At 34.6% G+C, this 26,777-nt stretch overlaps 1 protein-coding gene across 1 annotated transcript; it reads right to left on the bottom strand.

Moving 5' to 3' along the window:
- Positions 1–351: 351 nt before the first annotated feature.
- On the bottom strand, positions 352–26,721 carry Trc8 (TRC8 ring finger protein). The gene is made up of 2 exons (XM_072531344.1): positions 26,345–26,721; positions 352–11,032 (listed from the first exon to the last, which is right to left on the bottom strand). Exons 1-2 carry the CDS (start codon positions 26,610–26,612, stop codon positions 9,342–9,344), a joined length of 1,959 nt encoding a protein of 652 aa, XP_072387445.1. The 5' UTR covers positions 26,613–26,721; the 3' UTR covers positions 352–9,341.
- Between the last annotated feature and the right edge of the window lie 56 nt (positions 26,722–26,777).

Here is a 26,777-nt window from a genome sequence, read left to right as displayed (position 1 = left end):
ATTACAAAAGTTGGTGTCCAGAGTACTACAAAAAAAACATGTTATCTACGGAATTCAGTGGCAAAAATATTCCAAGGAATCAAAAGGTTCAACTAAAAATAAGCCAATTCATGCATTTTCACCACTCCTACGAGAACTCAAACTTGGTTGTAGCACACCCTTTTATTAACGGATTAGCCAATCACACACTCAGACTTAACAATAATAAAAAAATACACTAATAGTTCCCTGAAGCATTGGCATATCCCAGTGGAAAGATTCCGATTAATTATAAGAAGATTGTTGATATACAAAAACTATAAAGTTATACATCGGATGTAGAAAATATCCAGGATTATTAAACTCCTGGACAAATTAACGCACCACTTTAATTAATCTAAATATTTACAATATGAACACAAAATAAAACTAAGTTACATTGAAATAATAATAAACACCTACAAATAAGTCCAACATGACTTTATCACGACCTTAATTTGCCTTATTGTTTCTTTAAAAATTTGTTTTTGCCGGAACTGCGTAAATAAGCTAGCATAACTCCAAAGTGCAAAAAGAAAAAAATTAGTAAATTAACACAATAAAATGCATCTGGGTCAACACTTATACCGTGTAGGCCCTCCTGTACTTCTTATGACTGTATTTATGCGTCGAGGCATGCTTGATATCAAATATTCAACAAAAGCTTGCGGAATATTCTCCCATTCTTCAATAACGGCCTCAATGAGTTGGTTGTGATTGGCAATAGGGGGTCTACGACTTCGAATCTCTTTTTGAGAGTCCCATAGATGATCTATAGGATTCATGTCCGGACTGTTAGGTGGCCACTATAATAATGGAATATCAACATCATTTAGGTAGCCAATAACTTGTCGAGCCACATGAGGACGAGCGTTGTCTTGCATGAATAAAAAATTAGGTCCAAGAAACGGAACAAAAGGCATTATGTTCGACAATAATGTTGTCTAAGTAATAATGGGCATTCATAGACCTCGTACGTACGGGGACCAACTCCGTACGAGCTTCAAAACAAATTCCCCCAAAACATTTTAGAGCCACCATCAAAAGGTACTTTAGGAGAGATATTGCAGCTGGCAAACCTTTCTCCTCGCCTTCGCTAGACACGCTCACGACCATCTGGAGCTTTTAGGCTTACTCTAGTCTCATTGGAGCAAAGAAATCATTTCCAATCATCAATGGTCCAATTTTGATGCAATCTTGCAAAATTCAATCTCTGAACCCTGTGTTCTCTGCTAAGCAAGGTTTTTTTGGCCGGTTTCCTGTTACTCAATTCTGCTTCATGTAAACATCTTCTAACTGTTCGAGATGATATCGCGACATTTCGAACATCGATCATCATTTTGATTAGTGCAACGTTTTCGCCCTTGCCCTGGTCTTCGATGGCACGACCCTGTTTCACTATATTGCCTCACCTTGCGACTGATGCTGGAATGATGTCTTCCTAACAAACCTGCAACGTATCGCATTGAATATCCTTCATCTAAGAGAGTCGATGCTCGCACTGCCTCCTCCATTGACAAATTTCTTTGGCGGTTTATTTTTTTATTTGATTTTAATGCAAATGAACATGCATGTGATGAAAAATATCACAATAAAAAGCTTGTTTCTCACAAGCACTTTGCTTTAATCGGCACTTTTTATGAAAAGTTTAGCTCACTTTTAGTCTAGAACGAAGTTTAATACAAATTATTGTTAAAACAAGACTATTATTAGCTTACATAACAACTGTCACTATCAAACAAGGTCCATAGGCAACTTGTCGTACAGTAAATTATCAATAAATAAAGACTAATAAGAAAAATATGAGTGGTGCGTTAATTTTGTCCAGGAGTTTATAATGAATTGTTCAACTGGCCCACAACGACCAATAATATACCTGAAGAAGATGAATGATCACACTTATCGTTTTTTTTTAAGTTGTAATAATATTTTTTGTGCTTTTTTAATATAAATTACAGTACTATATGTATTTTGTTTCATTTTAATTTAAGTTTAGTTTCAGATGAGGCTGAGCAATTTATTTGAGAAACCACATAAGTCAATCAAGTTTGAGCTTATATCTTTTTTTCAAAAAATATTGGAGTGAAAAGTCAAGAAACAGTGTATAAATGGAATTAGGTCAGTTTTTAACATGTAGAAATATTCGTGTTTTCCTCACACAGTTTTTTCTTGTTTTCCGAATGTTTTAGTTTTGTGACTTATGGGGTTTTTCAAATAAGTGATAAATTTGTTGTTTCTATCCACCTTTTTATGCTTCTTTCGTTTCATGAATCAATCTGAGAACCCGATTCAATTCATTGTATCTATACAATATATATGTACACCTATCTTAGACAAATTGTCAAAATGAAATCATATACATAACCAAAATATATAAGTTATTTGAGATTGCCTAACTTACGAACGTTTTCCAAAAATTATTTTTATCAAAGAGGTAAGTCATTGGGTTTGGAAATACATTTGACCGAGTCATTGTCGGAACATACAACGAAAAATTGCTACCCCCTCATTATAACTAGCTAAAATTAACGTACTGTTGCAGAATTATTTAATTGAAGAACGAAGCTTGAACATGAATAATGAAAGTGCATATTCACTTTTTGATTAAAAACTTTCTATTGGTAAAAAGAAATCTTTAAACAGTAAAATTCAAATAATAACGACTTACAATCAATTTATTCTACCACACAGCACCCTAATATCGGTATTTTAAATTTTTAGCATTTAGTTTACCGTATTGGAGATACGACGATGCATAGTAAATTGTAGTATGTAAAACCAGTCGTCCGTTGTAGAATAAATTGATTGTAAGGCTTGTTATTTATTTCTTTTTACCCAAATTGAAATGGACTCCCATATGCAACACATTCAACATTTCAAAAATAAACATTTAAACCTTTGTTTTATTGTGTAATATAAATAATTTTTTACTTTTAAGTAACAATTAATATTAGCTTATTAGTATATAGCTATAGTAACTTCTCGCTACTTCCAGTCGAAGTCAAAATTTGACCAACATAGCACAAGTTGGGACTTACTTCAGTAAACAGAGTAAAAGAAGAAACTGACTACCCAATGATTAGGCAGCCGTATTGACAACAAAAATTCTATAAATCTCCCGCATACTAAAAAAACTAATATACGAGGCTAGAACGAAATGTTCTCGTGATATTTTCATTTTGTTTCTAGTCATAGCCACTAGATGGCAGTTCTACAGATGGAATTACTGTTTGTCAATTTTATTAGATCATCAATTTCTTTCATATCAATATTTATAGTTAACTGCACAAGGTAGATTTATAATACCAACCATTAAAGATTTATGAGCCACGACAAAGTTGTGATATCTTTCCAGAACGTAAGGTATTAGGCAGAAAAGTGGAATAACTTTAGTACTAAAAAGCTTTCGTGAAAAATCGCTGTCATTGGCTCGTTCTGACTTTTAAGAAGAAATTTTTGTCTACAAATAGATGCACTCATTGGAAAAACATTGTATGGAATATGTGTATAATAAACGAGAAAGAGACATGTTGAAAAATAATACAATTTTTCACTACTGACTAATAAACTAACAAAAAGATGTCACAAATTGAAAGAATGAAGATATCAAAAATGTTTCTTGCCACTCTGTAGACTCATATTTTACTAGTGTAAGTATGACAGTAAATGACGATCTGTAAATTAGTTTTTTTGATAACAAAAAAAAAACAAATCGCACGTGCCAACTCACGCTGTCCTAGACTTCACGCGGAGAAGACGTTAAGTGAGAGGTTTCCCGTTTCCCAAGACGCTCACGTGACAAGCACTATGATGATAGTAGCCTCGCATAGCGCATCAGCGTGATATCATGAGAGGATTCATGGAGAAGTTTCTGGAGAGCATTGGGGGTCGGATAATTTGTCCTTGACCTGGACCAATTCTCCTCACTCCAATAAATTGTATGCGCAAATGTTCTTAGAAGTGTGTAAGTCTCATTCAAATCGTGTGTGTGTGTGTGTGTGTGTCAAACTGAAAGTCTCGTGTGAACTTTCAATTTTTTGTTCATTCTTTTTCTTGATGTGCCTATCCGTTACGAATGTTGGCGATCTTTATCTTATCTGCAGCAGCGCGGAAAAGCTGCACAGATGTTGTTTTGAACCAATTCTGAGGATCTTTAACCAAGATGTTCTTCTTCTTCCTGGACTTCGTTTTCCAAATATTTTTCCTTGCAGGATGGTTTCAAGGAGAGCATATCTGGATTCATTTCGCATAATATGTCCGAAGAACTGTAACTTTCGAGATTTGATGGTGGTCAGTACCTCTAGGTTCTTATTCATTCTTCTGAGGACCTCCTCATTTGTGACTCGGTCAGTCCACGGGATCTTAAGCATTCTCCGATATAGGCACATCTCAAATGCTTTTGTTCATAGTGTCAATAAATTTCCTGCATAAACACTATCAATTCTGTAGGTCATTTTATGTGAATTTGGTATCAAATTTGACACTAAAAGACCTGAGAAATTGAGCTACAGATTATACTGAACTATGTGTTAAACACGAGCAATTTCGTTTCATTTTAATAATACACATATTTGTACTTTAAACAACCTTTATAACATCTAGTAAACTACAAAAGATATTAAGTTGATTTTTAGTAAAAATTCCAACTTCACCCTCTCTTTGATGTTGATGCAGCTTTTTAAGCATCTGTTCTCTGGAAATCGCTTTCCTTGATTGTCGGAAACATAAAAAAGTCAAGAGGAGCAACATTTGGTGGTTAAGGCGGCTATGGGACTAAAATAATTGGTATCTTGTTTGTTAAAAGAGTAAAATAATTTCCAATTTTTCGTTGTAGCTGTTTGGTGTTATTGAATTCTTGGAGATGAAAAATTTCCCCTAGAATTTTTTTTGTTTCTTAAAAATCTGTTCTGGCATTTGGCATTCCACCAGAAGATTTGTGGTCGCATTCATTGACCTTGCTGTGATGTTAAAAACGCCTATACATATATTTGTAGCTTAACCAATCTTGGTAACATTCAGTAAACTACAAAAGATATTAACTCGACTTTTAGCCGAACTTTCAACGTCATACGCTCTTTGCTGCAGCGTTATTGATACCTGAAAATTGCGTTACTTGATTGTTGGAAATATAAGAAAGTCAAGAGGAGCAATATCTGGTGGGTAAGGCGGCTATGGGACTAAAATCATTAGTAGCTTGTTTGTTATAGAGCGAAAACCATTGCCCACTCTTCGTTTTAGCTGGTTGGGCATTTATTGGTTAAAAATGGTGTTGTCCGATTCTTGGAGATGAAAAAAGTCAAGTTGGAGTGGACATAAGGCGACTGTGAGACCATTATAACCTCCAGAAATTGCAATTCTTTTGTAAAAATAGTGAACATTATGTATAAAACATGGTTTAAGTTTATGTCAAATGTCAAAATTTAAAAAGACCGATTCACTATGACTGACTAAGTCTTTCAAACATGTCTAATTGTTTTACAAATAAAATAGTCTGTTTTTTGAGTTGTTGAGTACAAATCTGACAACAAATCACTTCTATAGACATTTGAGATATTAGACTTTTGTTTTGGTAATTTTCGCTCACAACTGACAGTGACAATGTCAAAAGCACAATATTAATAAAAATGTTTTACGCTCCAGTCACAGTCTTTAGTTATTTGAACTTTACAACTTGATCTAGGACTTAAATACTATACTAAGAAGGTTTAAAGTTTTCAAAATAAAGTCTTATTGATGAAAGAGGAAAGGCAGATGCAGTGAGAAAAAAGGAAAAGCTGAGGCAAAGATGGGAAAGGAAGAAAGAAAAGAGCAGGGAACGGAAAAAAATTAATATACCAAAAGCAAAACAATTTTTGGGAAACGCCATATTATACTCACGTTCAAGTATTGACTTTGAAGAAAAAAAACCGATTATTACAAATTTTTTTAAACAGTATCACTAGCCAACGTGTACATACTACAGACAGAAGCAATATAGTCTTCTTTTTTGAACTGTTTCGAAATTATTAGTTTTTATTTGGGGAAAACTATCTGAAATGATAAAAAACTAAATCTGTTTGGCAAGCGGTTCGTCTAACAGCGAAAAAAGTAATTTTTAGCAGATTTTCTATTATTTCAGATTTTTTTTTTATTACATATATGTATTTAACTTAAAGTGAGAAAAAAGTATTAGAAAAAAGCAAAAGCGTAAGTTTTAGTAATCGATTGAATATACAACAAATCACAGACAATTTTTAGGTAAGGATAAATGGATAAATTACACTGACGACGTGAAAAGAACAATATTAAATCAATTTTTGACGTTCCAGTAATTTTTTTAGTTATTTGATCATTTGATATTTGATTTATACACCTTGATCTAAGGCTGTTCCGAGTCTTCAGTACTGAACAAGTAATGGAAATAAAATACCTGGGAATTACACTGTCTAGCTATGGAGACTTGGACAAAGAATCAAATAGACTGGCAGGATACCTCAATAACACTATGGCTAGACACACATTAACACTGAGATGAAGTCAAGAATTTATAAAGCCAGTGTAAGACCAATAATGACATATGCCTCAGAAACAAGACCCGACACAGCCACAACGCAAAGGCTACTGGAAACGGCAGAGATGAGAGTACTGAGAAGAATTACAGGAAATACGCTGAGAGATCGAAAGAGAAGGGAAGAGATTAGAAGAAAATGTAACGTACAGTGTACAAATGTATGGACGCAAAATAAAAAAAAATGGAATAACTACATTAGCAGAACGGAGGAGAGCCATGTCGTCAAAATAGCAAGAGATAAGTCACCAATCGGCAGAAGAAGTATGGGACGACCGCGCAAAAGATGGAGTGACAACCTTCCATAGACGCCAATGAACAAGGAGAATTGCTTATAAAGAGGAAAAAGAAAAAGAAGATCTAAGACTACTAAGTACTTCTTCTTGCAGTACCGTCTCCTATCGGAGGTTGGCTACCATCACAGCAATCTTTACTTTGTTGGCTGCAGCTCTGAACAACTGTATTGAACTGCACCCATACCACTCCCTTAAATTTCGCAACCAGGAAATCCTCCTACGTCCCACATTTCGCTTTTCCGAGATTTTTCCTTGGATTATGAGTCTAAGCCGAGAGTACTTTTCTCCTCTCATTATGTGGCTTAGATATTCCAGTTTTTTCGTTTGTATGGTTTTTATGACTTCGCATTCCTTCTCCATCTTCAGCAGAACATCTTGATTTGTTACTCTTTCTGTCCATGGTATTTTCCACATTCTCCTGTAACACCACATCTCGAATGCCTCAATGTTTTTGTACTAAGTACTAAATTAAATTAAATAGAGAGAATATTTAAAGTTTTCAAAATAAAGTACCTTTGATAAAAAAAGGAAGAGAAATATGATGAGAAAACAGTATAAAAGGGAGTATTTGAGGAAAAGGGAGGAAAACAATGGCCATTTAGACTAAAGAAACAGAAAAAACCATAATTTGAAGAATATAGTGAAATTACTACCTTTTATTTCACAATCGATGCTCAATTTAGCCTTATACCGTTCGTTTGCTTTGTTCTGACACTTCCACTACAGTTTTAATTTAACATTGGCAAATATCAACACATAATTTTTCCTTTTAAATATGAAAACTATAATTCTTACCGTATTCACACAATTTTCTGAGACCAATACTTCTCGCCACCCCTTAATACTAAAAATTGACAGTTTCTGTACACTTATCATATAATTAGTCATAAGAACAATATGTACAATGTTTGGTTTATTTTTTTTACAAAAATATAATCTAGATCAAGAGTAGGAACAGATTTATGTCGCTTTTATAGGACAAACCAGGTGATTATTATGTGTTAGGTTTTAAGAACATTTATAAGTGGAAAAAATTATACAAAGGAGAAAATTGGATATTTATACAAGAGATATAGAAATTACTAGAGGAGTTCAAAGTTCAATACAGGTTTAAAAGAGTACAACAGAATACAAACAAAAATAAAATATCTATTTGAGGTTTGTTTTTTTATAATATATATCTTAAAGTAAGACATGAATACCAGATGAAGGCGAAAGTAGACATTTTTTTAATCGATTGAGTTAACGACAAACCACAAACTATTTTGGGGTTAGGTTAAATGACAAGTGACGGTGACAATGTCAAAAGCACAAAATTAATTCACTTTTTCACGTTCCAATTATTCTTTTAGTTATTTGGACCTTCAACTGAGTGACGTTAATGACAAAACAATACAGAAAGAAGAACCGTAGTTAGTAGATCCACTGCAAAATGAATATATCTGGAAAATTGTTTTATATGCATATATATCTGAATACTATGGAAGGAAAGACAAGCTTTTCCACAATTGTTATTCACTCAAGACTAAAACATTAGAAAACCTTGTATTAGAAGGAAAAGCTTAAGCAGAAGCTCATCAATTGCTTGGACACACCATGTATATGACTAATATCACTCTGGTAAACCCCATTTGGCACAGCTCGTGGCATAAATGAACTCCACGATCGTTATAGGCTTACAGGATTGAAGATTGACTGATTTTAATAAAAAGTTACTTATTCTTATGGCAAAAAAAAGCAGTTCATATGATTCAGATCAAAGCCTCACAAGTAAAAAGTAAATGATAGAGGTCTGGTGAACATACCGATTCTGCAAAATTTGACATAATTTGTAAGATTTTTCTGTCTAGGCTTGTTTTTTCAGGCCACCTGGACTTCCAGGAATTTAATCTTATTATCTAAATGCAAATCTTGACACCATTAATCAGGTTTTTTCTTGTCTAGACTTGTAATGACGTAGGAAACCATTAGTGAGTTTTTCCAGTCTGGACCTGTTATTTCAGGCCACAAATGCAAGCGCCTGCGTGGTGGTCGCATAGGTGGCCAGAAAGAACAGTTCTAGACAGGAAAAAGCTGTTTAATCGTGTCTCACGAGACAGCAAATGTAGAAAGGAAAAAGAACTTGATTAATGGTGTCAAATTTCGCAAAATTACATGTGACCGGATGCGGATTGATCAAAATAACTATGAACGTAACATTAAGTATCTGGAATGGAACTAAAGAAAGAAATGGTGAGGAAATAAAAGGTATCTATGTATATAAAGGTAGTAAACTTAATCTGTACAAACCTGTACCGAAACTGCCAACTTTACTGATAAAAATTTACATGTATATCGTATATCTTCTTATCAGGAAATAAATATCTTTTCTCAAAGTCAATTAACAGCCAATAAAAACGTGGTTCGTGGTGACAATTACAGTCCTGTACCCTCCAAGCTCATTTCATAAAATTAACCTATATCACATTGTCTACATTCTATCACCTATCGTAGTTGTGTTCTTCGGCCACGTTGGCGTTGACCGCTTGTTGGTTCGTTTCTTTCCTCTCGTCCGATTCGATGCCGTGAAGGATCTCGTGACAGAGCGGGCATCTGTCTTGGACGTAGAGCCACTTCCTGAGGCAGACACCGTGGAAGAAGTGCCTGCATTTGGTTATTTTGGCGCTCTGCATCTCTTGGTAGCATATGGCGCACACGTCGTCCAATAGGCGCAATTGCTCCCTGTCGGCTTCCGGTAGAGACTCTATTTTATTGACAGCTGTTCTTCGCTTGATGAAGACGGACCAGCCCGCTTTGGCGTCGCACCAGATGTTGAAATAGGCGTGGATGCACATCATGGCGGCTCTGATGGCACTGCCGCTCTCAAAGAGCAAGATCCATGCTCCGTTAAAGAACAAAAATATGCCGAAACAGAACTCTATGGTATTGCCAAATGCTCGTATGTAATAGATGTAGTCGTCAAGCTTTTCCCAGAACGTTTCTCTTCTAGCGTCAAGAAGAAATAGTGAATAAATAGCTAACGACACGAATACTTTAACTATCACTTCTATACTAAAAGCCGTGACTGCTAGTAGCCACGTGGAAGTTTCTTGAGTCTTCCACAAGTAGTACATAAGCAGTATCGGTAAAATGACGAGCACTAGACATACCAGAAGGGCATGCAAGTGTTTTTTCAAAGAAGGATTGTGCGAGGCGCTCAAACTCATCAACAAAGGATTTACCACGTTGTGAGTGAAGTGCAATAGTGCTGTGAATAATAAACAAAAGTTTCTGCACAATCGTACGAATCGTACTTCAGGTTCAAGTCCCGTTAGTCCGGTCTGTAGGGCTAGTATGTAGAATACTATAGCAGAAACGGTACCGAAATTTTTGTCGTTTTCATCGTCAGTTAACAACACCCATTGGAAGAATTTTCCGATGAAATTGCACATACAAGATACTACGCTAGTTATGCCGAGTACCGCTGTCAACGTATCGCAACCTGTCACCATCAAGTACTTCATGAGTCTGAAATACGGAGAGTGCCCATCATCTATGTCCCAATATCCTGATAGATAGAAAATTGCGGCGTTCTCTAATACTCGCAGCATCCAGAAAGTTCTCAGTACTTCTGGTACGTTCAGTCTCAACCATTCTGATTCGACGAGTGCAGACATGCCGAAATTGGACACAAAATTCTTCGCGTGCAGGTAGCCCGAGTATATGGAATGGATGATTTGTAGAAGAGACGTACACAGAACGAATTTGACTAGAGCTAGAGGTATCAGTGCAGCTACCATCGGTATGTGGGACAGAAGTACCGGAGGTGTAGGCAAAATAACCAGAACAGAAGGCACCAGGAACGCTATCGGTAATACTTTCTGCAATAGTGGATTCCTGGGACCAAGATGGATATTAGTAAATATAATAGACAACAAAATTTGAATGAAATAATTTTGAAAGATGTTGTAAAAGTAATCTTTGTGCTGGAATAGTTGCTCCAAACTCAGTGACACCACGTTGATGATGTTGAGCGTTCCGTTTCCGAAGGTCTCCAGATTCAGCGCTGTGTTGACGGTGTTGACGTTGGTCCAGTACGAGACGAATACCAATCCGACGGACATGAGATACATGTAGACCACCATCAGGTGTTTCGTGCTGAGTATGAAGAGGCATAATGCTGTCGCACAACCTACAACAAAAATTAGGTTTAATTACTACGCATGTTTATTTTGGATACTTAAATGCTAGAATCTAACACTTGCATATTCTAGAAGAAGTCGGAAGAAACAGTGAACAGCACTTAAATAATAACAAAGGACAATAATTGAGATCTATATTTCGAATTAACGTGTCTCGACATCTTTGGTCATTGACACGGGAGCAAATGTTTACAATAGTACCTAGAGGGTTATGATACAGAGTTTACAATAGTAAACAATAACAATATATATATTATCTAAATTATTATATTTTGTTAAACAACTGTGTGGTCTTTAGGAAGTATATTAATTATTCTCTTGAGTCGGCTTGCACAGTTCAAAAGTTCTTTTAAACTTTGTGTTATATTGTTGGCAATGCGATTGGCCTGGTAGTGTTGACATTCTGTGAGGATGTGCTTAACGGTAATAGGAATATCGTTGCAGTGGGAGCATAACTGTTCGTCTGTAGAGGACATAAGGTGACCGTGTGTCAAACGTGTGTGTCCTATCCTCAATCTTCGTATTACGATCTTCTCTTTTCTGTTCAGGGATGTTAGGGATCTTCTTCTTCTTCTTCAAGTGCCATCTCCGCTGCGGAGGTCGGCAATCATCATAGCTATTGGGACTTTTGAGACGGCTGCTCTGAAAAGTTCATTTAATGTACATCCATACCACTCTCTCAGGTTGCGCAGCCATGACATTCTACGCCTCCCTATGCTTCTCTTTCCTTGGATCTTTCCCTGCATAATCAGTTGGAGTATTTGTGTATTTCTTTCCACGTGTAGTATGTGCGAGATATTCCAATTTTCTTGTTTTAATTGTATTTAAAATTTTTATTTCTTTATTCATCCTTCTCAGAATCTCTTTGTTTGTGACGTGTTCTGTCCACGATATTTTCAGAATTCTTTTATACACCCACAGCTCGAATGATTCCAGTTTTTTAATTGATGTCGCGTTTAAGGTCCAAGATTCCATTCCATAAAAAAAGTCGAAAAAACATAGCACCTCGCCAACCTAACTCTTCAACAAGTTCCAATTTTAAATCACTCGTACATAGCACTCTTCTCATTTTGTTGAAATTTGCTCTAGCCTTTTCTATTCTGATTTTGTTTCCTGAATGTAATCATTTGTAGAGTAAATCATTGTTCCCAGATATGCATATTTGTCCACTTGTTCGATGTTGGTTCCGTTTATTAGAAGATTCTCGTTATTTCTTTGAGTTTTCGATATTCTCATAAATTTTGTATTCTTGACGTTCATTGTTAGACCGTACTCTTTTCCATACTCCACTATTCTGGTCACCATTCTCTGAAGATCTTCAATATTTTCGGCTAAGATCACAGTGTCGTCCGCATATCCAATGTTGTTAATGGGAACTCAATTTACCTTTATTTCAGCTGTTTTACCCTCAACAGCTTTTTTCAGGATCTCTTCGTAGTAGGCATTAAAAAGAATTAGCGACAATAAGCATCCCTGTCTCACTCCACGTCTAATTTCAATTTATTCTGACAGCTGTTCCTTAACACGTACTTTTGCTCGCTGTTTATAGTATAAATTTGATATGATCCTGAGGTCGTTGTAGTCAATCAGGACATTCATTACTTGTTCATGTCGTACATTATCGAATGCCTTATTATAGTGAATAAAACATGCGTATATATCTTGATTGACGTCCAGGCATCTTTGTATCAGTATATTAAGTGAAAAAAGAGCTTCACGCGTTCTTAGGTCTTTGCGAAAACCAGATTCTGTATCATTAACGTCTATGTCCAGTTTGTGATATATTCGGTTATGGGTGACTTTTAGTAGTAACTTTAGCACATGAGACATCAAGCTAATGGTGCAGTAATCGCTGCATTTTCTTGCGTTTTTCTTTTTGGGGGGACAAATAAAAATCGACTTTAACCACTGTTTGGGTAATACGCCTGAACTATAAATTTGGTTCAAGAGTGTCACTAAAACATCAATGTGCTTCTCATCTAGAATTTTTAGGATTTCTATAGGAAGCATGTCAGGTCCAGGGCTTTTCCCACTCTTCATTGTTTTTAATGTGTGTAATATTTCTTCTTTTGTAATATATGGACCTATTTCTTCTGACGTAAGTTCTATGTGCTCCAGATCTCCTCTTTCATCATCAAACAGTTCGTCGATATATTCTGCCCATCTTTGTACTTTCTCGTCCGTCTGTGTTATAGTAGTCCCGTCTATCCAGAAGTGCACCAGTGGGATTTTGTTTTCATAGTCCTGCCAGTTCTTTAACTTTATTGTGTAGGTTAAACAGATCATATTTATTTTGAAGATCTTCGATCTCTTTGCATTTCTCTTTAAAGTATTTTTCTTTTGCCTGCTTTATCATCTTCCTGATCTCGTGGTTTATCTCTCTGTATTTATTGTTCTTTGTTTTTAAATTGTCTCCGTTGTTTCATCATAATTTGAGTATCTCATGATTCATCCATTCTTCTTTTCTCCTTACGGAAGTCTTTAGTATTTCTTTACAGGGTTCCAGTAGACAATGTTTTAGTCGATCCCAGTACTCGTCAATATCATTGGTGTTTGTGTTCAATTTGCTGCAGTTCACATGCAGTTCATATTGGAGGAATTCAACGTTAGGTTCTTTAAGTTTTCTTGTGTCTATTGTAGGGATTCTTTGATGTCTTTTAATATTCTTAAGGGTGAGTGTAATCTTGGCGATAAGTGGATTGTGATCTGAGGCCACGTCTGATCCAGGATATGCTTTTACGACTTTAACAGCATTAAGGTATCTTTCATTGATCGTAATGTAGTCTATCTGGTTCTTGACTACTTTTTCCGATATATCTGCGGGCGATCGCCAAGTATACAGTCGTCTGTTTTGTAACTTGAAAAATGTGTTTGTAATAATTAATTTCTGCTCTTGACAGAATTGTAACAGACGGTCACCTCTCTTGTTTCGATTTCCCATACCATAGTGTCCTATACACTTTCCGCTTTGTCCCTTTCCAATCTTTGCATTGAGATCACCTGGGACTATCGTGATTTCTCTTGTTTTCGTTATTCTCAGTGTCTCTTCGATATCTCGGTAAAATAATTCCACTTCTTCTTCGTCGGCATTCGCCGTAGGAGCAGAAATGCTAGGGATAAATAGCTGTTAACATTATATTGTATTTCTCTGAGCTTTGTGTATTTGGTGATCCAAAGTTCCTGCCACTTGCCTTGTATATTCCTTTTGAATTTTGATTTTATATCTTCTGGGTGTTCTATGGGTAAGTAGGATGTAGATTGCTTTTTTTGCAGCGATGTAAGTCATCTCAATTTTTTGGATGCCGATATGAGAAGGCACCCATATTATTGTTATTAAAGTCTCTCGGGAAGTGTGGAGATTGATCGATTCTAGTATTTTTTGCACTAGGTGATGTTGATCGAAAATATTACATAACGAATGAATTGCGGATAAGGAATCGGTGAACAGAGCTACACTTTGATGATTGTCAAAAAGGAACTGGAGAGCTTTTGAAATACTGAAGAGTTCTCCTAAAAACACGCTACATTCGTTGGATATTCGGTATTGTCCTAATACTGTATCAACTGTAGTGACAGAACCACCAACTCTATCTGCGTTTCGGGATGCATGGGTATAAAGCACCTTATCATAGTGGGATGTATTCACAATATCATTGAAAGCTTGTAGAAAAATGATATTATTTGTTTGTTGCTTATTAAATTTACAAAGTGTTTATAAAAGAAGATGTTTTAGACCATGGCGGAGATTCTGATTTTACAGATGCAAGTGATTGAGATAATTTTGTGTCTTGGCACAACGGTTGCAGGATTTGTGGGATTGAAAGTATACATCTGGGCGACTTTACGAGTCCAGGTCTTGGCGAAGTTAGAAGATTAAATACAGGGTTAGTCGGATTCGATGAAATTCTGATAGCATAAGATAGTAGTAGTTGCTGCCTCCTAAGGTAAAGGGGGAGTTCATGAGATTCACAACAGAGACTTTCAGCGGGATTGGATCAAAATTTAAAAATTGTAATAAATTATTTGATGCGGACAAGTAAACTATACAACCATACTCTAATTTGGATCGGATTATAGCTCGATATATTTTGAGTAGTACACTTTCATCGGCACCACATTGATGGTGGGATAATGTCTTTAACAAATTCATTTATTTAATTAACTCTAAATTTACTCCGTTTAGTGTTATTTTGGGTATTTCTGAGCTGTTGTATCTCGTGACGAATTTAATTATTTTGGATTTATAGAAAGAGAACCTGAAGCCAGTTTTCTCGGACCATGTAGTAAGGGACTCGACAGAATTTTGTATTAAAGATGAGGTTGCAGCTGTGGATTTTCCTTGGCAGTATACAATAAGGTCGTCTGCGTATAGAGCAAATTTAACAGGAGATTTTATATGAGAGCAAATATTGATGGCTAGTAGAAAGAGGGTAGAACTCAAAGTAGAACCTTGGGGTACACCATTTTCAGTGACATAGTTGTCGGATAATACTCCGTTAACTGTGATTCTGAAATTTCTATTATTTAAAAAGTTGTTTATAAAGCATACTATGTTGCCCGTAAGATTATTTTCTATCAGTTTTTTAAGGATAACCGACTTACATGTTGTATCGAAAGCACTTTCTATACCAAAAATTATTACGATTAAGTCTTGCTTGAAGGCCATAGCATTTGCTATATCTGTTTGCAGGATCACTAAATTATCAGTTGTACTTCGGTTATGTCTAAAGCCAGATATTTTACCAGAATTAGATACCAAAACTAGATATCAAATTAATTGCTTGTTGATCATTTTTTCCAATTATTTGCAAAGGGTACATTTAAGGGAGATTGGCCAAAACGAGTTTGGAGAGTTATAATTTGTTGGAGGATTCCCTCCATTTGGAAGGAAATTCTTGTCGGGACCAGATTAGGTTGTACAATTAAAGCAATTTATTTACAGTTTCTTCATAGAAGTATTTGAGAAAAATTGGGGGGATGTCATCAGGGCCACCAGCTGAGTTTTTTTGTAGTGGATAGGGCTAGAGTCAATTCTTGCTTAGAAAAGGGCAAGTTTATTGGGTTGGAAATATCGTTAGTTTTACCACTTGGGATGCTAACAGAGTATAAAGAAGACTTATTTTGATTTAGCGTTTTGGATTGAAAGGGCTGCGCGAAAATCTTGGCGATACTTTGACTTTGAGTCACTACATTAATTGAGATATTTAGGTAACAAAGTGAATGTTCTTTGGACATAATCGTATTCACCAATACACCTGCAGTGTTTGAGGATGAAGATCGATAATAAACTACATAATAGTGAAGAATTGCGAAGCCAAGAATAAAATACTTGAGTATACCGCGGAAATTATCTAAAGTAAAGTAAATTAGGAGAAAACTAAGATAATGGCATCAACACCCAACAATAGAGCCAGAAACATCGACCACCAATTCACGGTTGATAATTCTACCTTTGAAGTGGTGGACAAATTCACATACTTAGGCTCCCTGATCACCAAGGAGAACGTCATGACGGAAGAAATCAAGCGAAGAATAATCCTAGCAAACAAATGCTATTTTGGACTGAGTAGACATATGAGAAGCAGAAACTTAAGCCAAAAAACAAAAATAACCATATATACAAAACCCTTATACTATATAACCATATATACCTATATAAAAATCTCCTGCTTATATTTGAACGAAGGATTCTGAGAAGAATATTTGGTGGCATCTGTGAAAATGGTGTTTGGAGAAGGAGGTACAACTACGAGATATATCACAGATATAAACATATATTTGGTGGTAAAGACGTAGTATCCTTTATAAAAATAGGAAGACTAAGATGGGCAGGACATCTGGCAAGATCACAGCAGAACAACCCTCCTAGAAGAATCCTTATGTCACAACCTGTGGGAAGTAGAAAAAGGGGTAGACCAAAACTCAGATGGAGGGATGGTGTAGATGAGGATGGTAGACAAATAGGCGCAGCAAACTGGCAACAGTTGGCAATTGATAGAACTGACTGGCGTAATAGACTTGGGAAGGTCGAGGCTCTTTTATAGGGCTGTAGCACCAATGATGATGATACCGCGGAAATTATGTATATTAAAAATCAATATATGGGACAAAATCTACTAAACTAAATATAAATGATGAATGGGAGAATTTGATAATATGTATTAATAATCAAAAATTCTTCTCATTTTCAAAATTCAAATTTGTATTTACAAAATACAAAAAGGATCAGAATCTGAGGCAGAATTGTCACCAGGTACATAATCAGACTTTGAGGCAGCTTAAGGTTCTTCGTCGGATTCATTTTCAGAAATATTTGATTTAGAGGTTTTCAATTTCTTCTTGAAGCTCTTTTTGTATTCGAAAACGTCTACGTGCCATAGTAAGTCTGAAACTAAACAAATCGAATGGGATAAATACGACCCGGTATAAACTACTACTGGGACACTAGAGTCCCGTTTAGAAATTATGGTAAAATCGATGAAAACAATATCAAAAATAAACAATATATATCACTAACCTGTGTTAATTAGCAACTAAATTTTATTTAATCGGTTGAAAGGTGAACAGTACAGTAATGAAAGGGTTGATAAATTACAAAAAAAAATTACTCGGATCATAATGGGTTAAGAAGCGTCTATTTTTAGACACTTACAAACTCTATTTCTTATTTACATTAACCCTTAAGTACCACGGCAGGGTCAAAATTGACCCCCCGCGTTTTTAATGCCAAGTTTCGCTACCGAAACATAGATTGAGCATTGCGCGCTTTCTGCTAATCTTCAACCGGTAGGTGATTTATTGATCTACGAAAATTCCGTTAGTTTATCTGTTACTACTGCAGAGTTAGGCACGCATAGGGTCAATTTTGACCCGCTTATGGTATAAGTGTTTCTAGTGCAATTAACGAGTAATTTGAAATGGCGGGGTGTAGTCTTATGGACAATGGACTAGTTAGTGACAGTGAGTTTTTAGACCAGGCTAGTGAACACAGTGATCACGAAACAGACAGTAAAGAGGAATGGGACGATGATGACGAAAAAAATTGGCAAATTAATAATTCCGAAACTGGTAGTGAATATTGGGGTGAAGAAAGTGATATAGCTGACTCAAGGGATGTGTTTTATGGCAAAAATAGGTACAATTGGTCTAAAACTTCTCCCACCTTTTCTCGTACACGTAAGCATAATTTAATTAGTCATTTACCTGGTGTTATTGAAAAAGCTCGAGCTAGTATGCCAGAGAAACCAGTTGATGCTTGGGAATGTATTATTAGCCACGATATATTGCAAGAAATTCTTGAGAAAACCAATGAACGAATAACTAATATGGCTTCTAAATATAATTTACACAATTTATCGTGTCAATATACCAATCATCTTGACATAATTGAATTAAAGGCCTTCTTAGGCTTATTATATTTAGCTGGGGTATATAAATCCAATAATGAAGATTTAAGGTCTTTATTTGCTACGAATGGTACTGGCCGTGATATATTTCGAGTAACCATGTCACTAAACCGATTTTATTTTTTGCTTGGAAGCCTTTGTTTTGACGACCCAGCTACTAGACAAGAACGTATTGCGCACGGAGATAAACTGGCAGCTATATCCAATATTTTTAATATGTTTGTAATTAATTGCCAGTCCAATTATAGCTGTGGTGAATATCTCACAATAGATGAAATGCTTATTGCATTTAGAGGAAGGTGCCAATTCAGGATGTATCGCAAAAATAAGCCAGACAAATACGGTCTGAAAATGCAGTGTTTAGTAGACTCTAAGACACATTATTTGCTAAATGGTTTTATATATACTGGAAAAGATACACGCAGAGCAAATCCAAAAAAGTTATCCATCCCCACTCTAGATGTTTTGACACTTATTCCACCAATTTATGGTACAAATAGAAACATAACAGCAGATAATTCGTTTTCGTCCATTGAGCTTATAAAAGAACTGAGAAACCATAAAATTTCATATGTTGGAACTCTAAAAAGAAATAAAAGAGAGGTTCCTGCTGAATTTCAACCCCAAAAAAACAGGCCACCTAATTCTGCCTTATTTGGTTTTACAGGAAGTGAGAGCCTTGTATATTTTGTTCCTAAGAAAAATCGTGCAGTGTTGTTAGTGTCAACTATGCATCATCCCAATACAATGATTAATGGAAAGCCAGAGATTATATATTTTTACGAGACAAAAGGTGGGGTGGATTCATTGGATAAGAAATGTGCATGCTATAAAACTGGCAGATGAACTCGTAGATGGCCTCAAGTAATATGGTTTCGCATTTTGGACATTGCAGGATTAAATGCTAACGTAATTTTTAATGGAGTTCAGCAAAATCAAATAATGGAAAGAAGATTGTTTGTAACAACTTTAGGTCAAGAACTTATTAAGGCCCATTTAACTCGTAGAGCTCAGCAAACTTGTTTACCGAGAGAAATTCGTAGTGCCATTTTTAAAGTTTCCGGATTTCAGGAACCAATGCCTGCCGCAAATCCAGAGCCACAACGACGAAAAAAGAGGGGAAGGTGTAAAATATGTCCATATTCCAAAAACCAAAAGAAAGAAAGCTCATCGTGCGATAAATGTCGAGATTTTATTTGCAAAAATCATTCCCGCATACAGACGTTATGCATAAGCTGTGTTGAAAATTAAGGTAAAATCATGCTTGTCATTTTTGAGATACGAAATCTAAATCGATTTTTTTAATTTTAGGTAAGAGCTATGATAGCTAGATTTCACCATTGGATATAAAAAAACTGCACATTGTTATTATTTTTCTTATAATTCGAGAAAGTGCATAGCTATGTTAATTTGACTGAATACAAAAGTTTTTTTTAAATAAAGTTATATCTAATTAACCAAATTCGTTTATTTTTATATAAATGTAAAAGTAGCTGTAAACAAAATAATTTAAAATAAAACAAAAGAATATTTAAGTTAAAAAAAGAATATTTTTTGATACAAAAAACAATGGGGGGTCAAATTTGAACCTGCCATGGTACAAATGTTACTATTTTTGGCCATGGTAGTTAAGGGTTAATGTCCTCCCTCACATTTATGCACAATCTAAAACTGACATCTCCAAATTATAGTTTTCTTTTTTACTAAAAAATAGGCGTATATTGAATTGTTAGACTGAGTGTAGATTTAGGCGAATGAACCTTGCAATCTACTGTTTTAGAACCAAATCACACACAGTTATACAAAAACCAATTGTTTTAACATTTAATATATTTTTTTCTTGTAAAAGTTGATTTACAACAACGAACAGTCATTGTAGATAAAAGTCCTAGTTTTTTATGGTCATCAAGTGTTTCTAATAAAAACAGTAAAAACTCATTAAAGTACTTTGACCTTCTCAGTACCAATACCATTTTTGTACCTGTTTTTAGTTATAATCTATGAATTCACACAGAAAACTGGTTTTAAGATATAAATAAACAATCAGATGCTTATATACAGTTTCTTTTTATATGTTATATTATGATTAATTTGTTAATATCTTCAAAACTAGTGTTATGACCTCGAAATGTTGACGTATCTGAAAGGGCGTAATAGTAAAGAGCGAACCAGAAATTATATTTATTGACAACGGCTGTAATACAAGAATTAAAACAAATGCAGAAAACACAAATTTTGGAAAAAAATGTAAAAATATAGGTAGCTTAATGGGAAGCTCAAAAACAAGGGAGACATGGAAAACGTTAAGGAACTTCAGACAGAATACCCATTAAAGAGTAAAGATAGAACCAATACAAATAGACGAATGAAGAGTTATTACACGAAAAAACATAAATATATTCTCCTATAATCCTCTTGTGTGGGTAGAATCTCTGATGTTTCGTAGCCAAGATTTTTTGTTTCGTCCTATGCCTCTTTTACCTTCAATCTTGCCTTCTATTACCTGAAGCTCCTCAAATTCTCTATGGCGCATTATGTGTCCTAGATATGACTTTCTAATTTTGATAGTATTGACCAGATGAGGGCGTGTGTTCATTGCTCTCAGTACTTCTTCATTCGTAGTTCTGCTGGTCCAGCTTAATCTTAGCATTCGGCGGTACATCCACATTTCAAATTAATATAATTTGTTGACGTCATACTGTTTTAATGTCCAGGTCTCACAGCCATATAGTAATAGAGACCACACATAACACTTTAGTGTTCTCAATCTTATTGAGACTAATAGCTTGGGGTTACAGAGCATTTTACGCATATTCATTAAACCAGATCTTGCTATTTCAATGCGTCTTCTAATTTCTTTTGAGTGGTCGAGTTGACTATTTAGTTCTCTGCCCAGGTATATGAAGCTTTGGGAATTTTGGTTTTGGAAAAGTTAATGTCCAAGCCCAGCCTGTGACTTTCTTCTGATAATATGTTCATCAATATTTTTAGTTGGTCTTCTGTTTCTGCTAATACTACGGTGTCATCGGCATATCTTATATTGTTAATGATAACTCCATTGGCTCTGGCACCTTCAGGGCGATTTTCAAGAGAAGCTCTGATTATATGTTCGGCATATACATTAAATAATAGGGGGGATAAAATGCACCCTTGACGCACTCCTAGTTCTATATTGATGTACTTGGTGTTTCCATTCTCTGTTCGAACGCATCCTGTGTGGTTCCAGTATGTATTACTTATGATAGCTATGTCGTGTCCGTCCAACCCTACTTCTTTTAGCACCTCAATCAATTTTCTGTGTTTGATGCGTCGAAGGTCTTTCTATAATCGACAAAGCACACATACAGCCGTTTTTGAACCTCAAGATACCTTTCTGCCATCAGTGTCAATCCCATAATTGCTTCTCTAGTGCCTGTACCCTTTCTAAAACCATATTGAGTTGCTGTTGGTGAGGGATGACATTTTCTTGAAGAAGAAGACATAGCTTCTGAAATAAACGATTCTATGACCTTGCCGACAATAGGAACCAGGCTGATTGGACAATAATTATTGCAATCAAGTTTATTTCTTTTCTTGAATATAAAAGTAACTGAAGCCAATTTCCAGGACGAGGGGAGAGAACCTTGATTAAAAGTAGCATCCATTATGAGAGATATAGGGAAGGCTACAGATTCTGTACATTGTTTTGAGGAAAAAGGAGGTGAGTCCGTCTAATCCAGGTGATGAATTATTGTGTAGTTTCCATAAATAATTTTTAACTGCATCCGGTGTGAAAGATATATTATCAAGAGTTTTATACAAACGTGGGCACATTATTTGAGGAATGGTATCGTTAGGTTTATCTATAAAAACGTGAGAAAAGAATAACGATAAACATTCCGAAGGTTCGTTATTCGAAAAACATAAAGACCCGTCAGCTTTTTGAAGTAATGTTATGGAGACTTTAGAAGATAAAAATGTACGAATGTACCGATAAACTTTTTTACTATTACCACTTGCAATGATAGATTCTTCAAATTTTGTTCTTAACTTAGCAACGATTGTTGTTTAACTCGGTTAGAAAAACTACGGTGGGCGAGAAAATCATCAAGGGAACCAGTTTATATGTTTGCCAAAGCTTTGGCTTATGTTGAATTAAATGGGTAGCTGAGAGGTTACACCAAGGTTTTAGTGGATTTCTGTATAGCTGTCGTTTGGTTGTATGATCAGAAATTGTTGTAATAGCAGTATGAAGAAAAAAGTCTCACATTGACGATGGATCAGAGTGATTAAGAAAAATAGATTGCCGGTTTAACTGGGATAAAACTGAATTTACATTAAAGAAATCAGTAGTAGCATATGTTATGAAATTATTTTTGCAAAGCGGTGTTAAACTAAGTTGAATGTGAGCAGTAACAAGCGAGTGGTCAGAAAGACCCACAGGAGAGGATACATCAAGTGTAGAAATTAATTGATACTCCTTTGTAAAAAGTAAGTCTAAAATTGAAGGATTATTGTTGGCTTTAAACCTTGTAGGTTCAGTTATCAGTTGTAATAAATTTGAGTCCATGATAAAGTTTTTAAACAAATTCTGGGAATTGGTAGTATCAGTTTTGAAAATAATGGGCCAGCTAATCTCTGGAAAATTAAAATCTCTAACAACAATGGGATGATATGGGATTTTCAAGGGATGATAATTCCTTAAGTTTGTCAATGAGAATTTAGAAGCCATTTTCTTAAAATTAAGGAAAATTAAGGAAATTTCGTAATCTTTGTTTTATTTATTGTAACAGTCATGATCTCTCACATATTGTATTCAAAATATTGTACTGCCCTCTGGTACGCTCAGGTCTTGAATACTGCTCTGTTGTTTGGACCCCATTTCATCAAGTCTACATTGATGGATTGGAGAGAGTTCAGAGGTAGTTTTTAAGATCATTAGCTTTTAAAGCACATATTAATATAAAACATGCTGAAAATTACTTCGTAGATTATTCTATAATAATGTCTCCATTTAACATTTTTACACTGAAGAACCACAGGTTGAAAGCTGATATGTTATTTTTGTTTAAAATTCTAAATATTAATTGTCCCCTGTTATTAGCCAATGTGCATTTAAAGACATACATGGAACTCAACACACTGCACTCTTTTATATGCTTTTTCATAGGACTGATTATGCTTGTCATTTTTCCTTGTTGAGAATGGCCTCCTACTGGATCCATTCTGCCCAAACATTAATGTTTTCAAAAAGTAACTTAAGAGTCTAAATTGTTTATTCTTGAAAGGGAGTAAGCACCATTTGCTACTGTTTCGAGTTATAGTAAAAATTCTTCTTTACAAAACTAAAAATGGAAAAAATTTAAATAGTGAACAATCCAAAGTTAAAGTTCCAAAGAAGATTGTGCTAATACCTTAGGCAATAACTGTGCCAGTACCAGTACCATCTCACGAACACTAGAGGGTGTTATTTCACAGTTTGAACTGGATACATCTACATCTTCAAGTAAAGTGGATATTCCAAATTCAGTTGATGGGCTGACATGGAAACCCGTCCAAGGTAAATATCTAAAAACGTTTCCATTTTCTGAAGTACATGCTGGCGTAAAAGCAGAAGTATACGAACAATTTTATAATAAATCACCATATCACTTTTATAAACTCATGGTATCCAATGACATCATAAACCATATTGTGATTAAAACAAATCGTTATACCGACCAGTGCAAGCAAAAAATATTTTATGAAGATCAAGAATAAACAAATGGGTAAATACTAATCCGGAAGAAATTGAGAGATTTTTTAGAATTATTATATGGATGGAGCTTGTTGAGTTGCCAAGTATCCAAGCGTATTGGGCGACATCATTTTTATACAACAATAGAATAAAATCGATGATGAGCAGGAATAGATTTCAGCTCTTGCTTCAAATGATTCATTTCAATAATAACAAAGCTGTCGCAGTACATTGGCTTCATGAGAAAAATATTATTGTTTAGAGTGTTTTTTCGAGACATAAATCCTTTATAAACTGATATTTCTTCTAAAAGATGCTTTATTTGTGTAGAGGGTTAATTATTTCGTTTTTGTATATTTTATAAAAAAATATGTTATTTAGTTTAGAGTTTTGAAAGCCATAAACGTTTTGTAGTTATTTTTTTATGTATCTAGAAACAGTTTCATTTCGTTTATTTTATTGAAAAATACTACCTTTTAATTTGTTTTATTAACCCACAAATGTTTTATTATATATATTTTTTTTCTGTATAAAATAAATAAATTGTTTCATTCCCCTTAATTTTATTTAAAAATATGTAGGCAAAAATCAATGCAATACCTGCAGGCCAGTTTTGGGTTTGTTAGGCCACTACTTACAAGCACCCATAAAGATATTTAGATGGTGTGTATCTGATGCGGATGTACACGGCTCAAAATACAAAAATACATGTGCATCCACATTGGATACACGGGGCCACTAAATCAGTGTGATACATGTGGCACTTAACGTGTTAAAGGCATCATAAAGGTGGATGACAGGGGTAAACTGTTAATTTTTTGAGTAAAAAGTGATTTTTTTCATTATTTTAATAAACACTTCCTAGTTATTTACATAGTCAAAAAATGGAATGAGCATATCTACAACACACGATTATCTCTTCTCTACTCCTTTTATGTAATTATCAACATGAACCAAAAATCAGCACATGAAATGAAATTTTGAATAGTAAAGTAATCCCTAATTGAAGCACCTGATAAGAAACAGCTGAGCTGAAATTATTATGTATCTGGTTATGATTAGATATAAAAGGTGTTCCACTTTAACATAAAGGGATTGTTTAAATACATAATTGAATAAATTACTGCCTAGTCATTTGTTGATGATTCTTAATAATTTTTATGCATATATTCTTACTATTGTTTTGGTTTTTTATAATGCAATCTACACATGGAGTGATCTACTGTATTTAACATTGTAAAAATTGTAAAAGCAAAGTAATATAGCAAAGTACATATTATAGTAAAGATCTAAAAGTCTGCAAAATACTATCAAAGGATAATAAATTAATTGTGTGAAGTAATACAATAGCCATACCCTGTATACTATACATGGATATAATTTTAAAAAAATTAAATTTTTGAGGAAGAAACTGCAATTCATTGATTTGAAGAAACTTTAATTTTTATTGATTTCAGTGAATAAAATTGGCATACTGAAGTTGATTTTATACAAAGTATAAATATTTTATGACATATATTGATTGGGACTAATATTAACTGCCTATTTATTCTCCCTTGGTCAATTAAAAATATAAATCTGCCGATTTTTGGACTATATATAAGTCATCCAGAGCAAAAAGCTCATGATAGTGTTAATAAAAGAAGTAGTTAAAATTGATATAATTAATACTCAAGTTAACTCCGCTAATACCAATGAGATAAGTCAAGATTGGTATGTTTAGAAGGTCAAAATGTACCAATTACCTTGAAAAATCTAAACCAATCCAATTAAAATCAAATCGAGAACACAAAAGCTATAAAATACACCATTATAATGTTTTGTTCAAACCTAAGAATAAAAAAATATCAGCTAAATCATTAATCTGATAATGAGACCACAATTGATTAAAAATCTATTATTTATATGAATTTATTTAATATTATGTATTATATTATGGAGATCAAATAATAAACTACACAAATCGGGTATTTTAGGATGTTGATTATATATTATACAAATAGCAATTGAACTTGGTACATAACCTTAAGAGTGCCAAATTCACACCTGATTCAATGTCAAAATATTCAGTGGGAGCCGCGTGTCATAGATGAATGTTTGAACTATTGTTAACAACAATATCATGCACGAGCAGCCACAAAATACTGAATCATACAAGAAAATAATACATGAATACTGACCTATTGTACTTATTATCAGCCTGATAAAAGACATGAGGATAAATCTGTAGACCAAGGGATCGAAGGTCTCGCTGGTCCCCGTCGTCGTAACATTATTGTATTTGTATTGTTGCTTAGATGCTAATAATTCTTCACTTTGCTGCAAATCCTGATCTGACAGCTCCACTATGCCAAGAAGTCCAACTCTAAGTATCTCATCAATCACAAACAACGGGGGCACTCTCAAAACTACTTCCACAAATCCTAATACTCTTCCACGGAACGACATTTCATTGCAATAAAAACACCAAAAATTTACTTTTAAAAATTCGTAATATGTATTTTTATTGTGGGCCCTCTCAAACTGACAAACGTCATTGACGACACTTTGCGGAATGAAAAAATGACAGCTGACAAGCGCGTGCCGTAGTTGCCTATTATATTTTAAATCACT

This window comes from Diabrotica undecimpunctata, chromosome 5, assembly GCF_040954645.1.
Source record: "Diabrotica undecimpunctata isolate CICGRU chromosome 5, icDiaUnde3, whole genome shotgun sequence".
Classification (NCBI taxonomy): Eukaryota; Metazoa; Arthropoda; class Insecta; order Coleoptera; family Chrysomelidae; genus Diabrotica; species Diabrotica undecimpunctata.
The sequence above is the reverse complement of the archived record's forward strand: the minus strand, read 5'-3'. Positions and strand labels throughout refer to the sequence as shown.

Coding starts and splice junctions, on each gene's coding strand:
- Trc8 (XM_072531344.1), bottom strand. CDS start 26,612: ATGTCGTTCCGTGGAAGAGTATTAGGATTTGTGGAAGTAGTTTTGAGA. Junction 11,033..26,344: donor GCTGATAATAAGTACAATAG/GTCAGTATTCAT, acceptor TTTTTGTTGTAG/GTTGTGCGACAGCATTATGC.